The 1,913-nt window shown below is 49.3% G+C and overlaps 1 protein-coding gene across 1 annotated transcript in view; it reads right to left on the reverse strand.

Annotated features, from left to right (window-relative positions):
* TMEM44 (transmembrane protein 44) overlaps nucleotides 1-1,913 on the reverse strand; it is a 72,586-nt gene that overhangs the window by 48,428 nt on the left and 22,245 nt on the right. Inside the window, exon 5 of the mRNA XM_011988957.1 lies at nucleotides 1,698-1,826. Within this exon, the coding sequence (XP_011844347.1) occupies nucleotides 1,698-1,826 (129 nt within the window). The remainder of the gene's footprint in view (nucleotides 1-1,697; nucleotides 1,827-1,913) is intronic.

Below are 1,913 nucleotides of genomic sequence, written 5' to 3' on the forward strand. Positions count from 1 at the left end.
TTCTCCTGCCTCAGCCTCCTGAGTAGCTGGGATTACAGGTGCCTGCCACCACACCCAGCTAATTTTTGTATTTTTAGTAGAGACGGGGTTTCACCACGTTGGTCAGGCTGGTCTCAAACTCCTGACCTTGTGATCTGCCCGCCTCGGCCTCCCAAAGTGTTGGGATTACAGGCGTGAGCCACTGCATCTGACCTCCAAAACAACACTTTTAAAGATCAGCTTTCTAGCATTATCAACTAAAAAAAACAAAACAAAAACCAGAAACGAAACAAAACAAAACAAGGAATAGAGTAAGTAGTTACACTGCAATGACCACAAATAGCAAATAGGTCCTTGTGGCTTGAGAGTAGTTTTGAGAGGCAGCATCACAAGCCGATTCCCAAAGGTGGGATCACGTAGCCGGGTGTGCTGACAGGCTCTGGAGCCCTGTGTTAGGTGGTGCGAATGATGCGGATGTTCAAGATGCATGTGAAAGTGGGAATACAGTGTTTGAAGAAGTAGGAGTGAAAATCACACAATTTATGTTTTTGAGATGGGGTCTCACTCTGTAGCTCAGGTTGGAGTGCAGTGGCACCATCTTGGCTCACTGAAACTTCTGCCTCCAGGATCAAGAGATCCTCCTGCCGCAGCCTCCTAAGTAGCTGGGACTACAGGTGCGCGCCACCACACCCGGCCAACTTTTTCTTGTATTTTTGGTAGAGACGGGGTTTCACCCTGTTGCCCAGGCTGGTCTTGAGCTCCTGAGCTCAAGCAATCCACCTGCCTTGGCCACCCAAAGTGCTGGGATTACAGGCGTGAGCCACTGCACCCGGATGAAAATCACATTATTGAAAAATGATGAAGGTATGTAGCATGTGAACTTATATACCAGCAAGTAAATTCTTCAGAAGCATCAAGTGGGCATTTGACTATTTCATCTACATTGCTATATTTATTAAGTCTTTAAGTGATCAAAAACACTTCAAAACATTTGTGTAATTGGGAAACTGGAGGATCCTGTGGCATCCGAGGTTCCCTTAGCTTTGAACATAAACAGTAGGTTTTTAAAGTGACCAGCTGGGCCAGGCACCATGGCTCACGCCTGTAATCCCAGCACTTTGGGAGGCCAAGGTGGGCGGATCACCTGAGGTCAGGAGTTCAAGACCAGCCTGGCCAACATGGTGAAACCCCATTTGTCTCTACTAAAAATACAAAAAATCAGCTAGGCATGGTAGCACGTGCCTGTAATCCCAGCAACTTGGGAGGCTAAGGCGGGAGAATCACTTGAACCTGGGAGGCAGAGGTTGCAGTGAGCTGAGATTGTGCTACTGCACTCCAGCCTGGGCAACAGAGCAAGACTCCATCTCAATCAATCAATCAATCAATCAATCGATTAAAAAAAATAAAAATGAAGTCACCAACTGGGCAAGCAGGGAAGGACTTCCGGAATTCCCAAGCCCCGGCCCTCATGGAGGCTCACTGCCCCTGTCCACTCCATGCCAGTAAACAGGATGGGCCTGTTACATGTCATGTGTTAGGTTTGGCCGCTGTTCCGTCAGCGAGACAGGACAGCTGTCTGCAGAGAACGCCTGCCTGAGAGTCGCCTGCAGAGAACGCTCGGCAGGCAGCTTTCACACGTCCGCAGTATCCTGCTGTTTCTCAGGATACTGTTGTGGGACCAGAGTTTTCCAGCCAGAGACCTTGTCCTCGTTCCTCGCCTCCTGGTTTTCTTCCTCTTTCTCTGCACAGGTCAAAAGGGCTTGGGTGTCAGGGCTCTCTCTGGCTTCAGTGGCAAATCCTAAGGCCTGTCTCATCTTGCTCTTCATCACACACGAAAGGAAAATAATCTGAGATGGTGGAAGTTAAGGTAGGAATATTCCAGCAGCCTAGCGCGGCCCTTCACCCCTTCACACCATGCTGCCGCCTCCCTCCCC

This window comes from Mandrillus leucophaeus, unplaced genomic scaffold (assembly GCF_000951045.1).
Source record: "Mandrillus leucophaeus isolate KB7577 unplaced genomic scaffold, Mleu.le_1.0 Scaffold342, whole genome shotgun sequence".
In the NCBI taxonomy this organism is placed as follows: Eukaryota; Metazoa; Chordata; class Mammalia; order Primates; family Cercopithecidae; genus Mandrillus; species Mandrillus leucophaeus.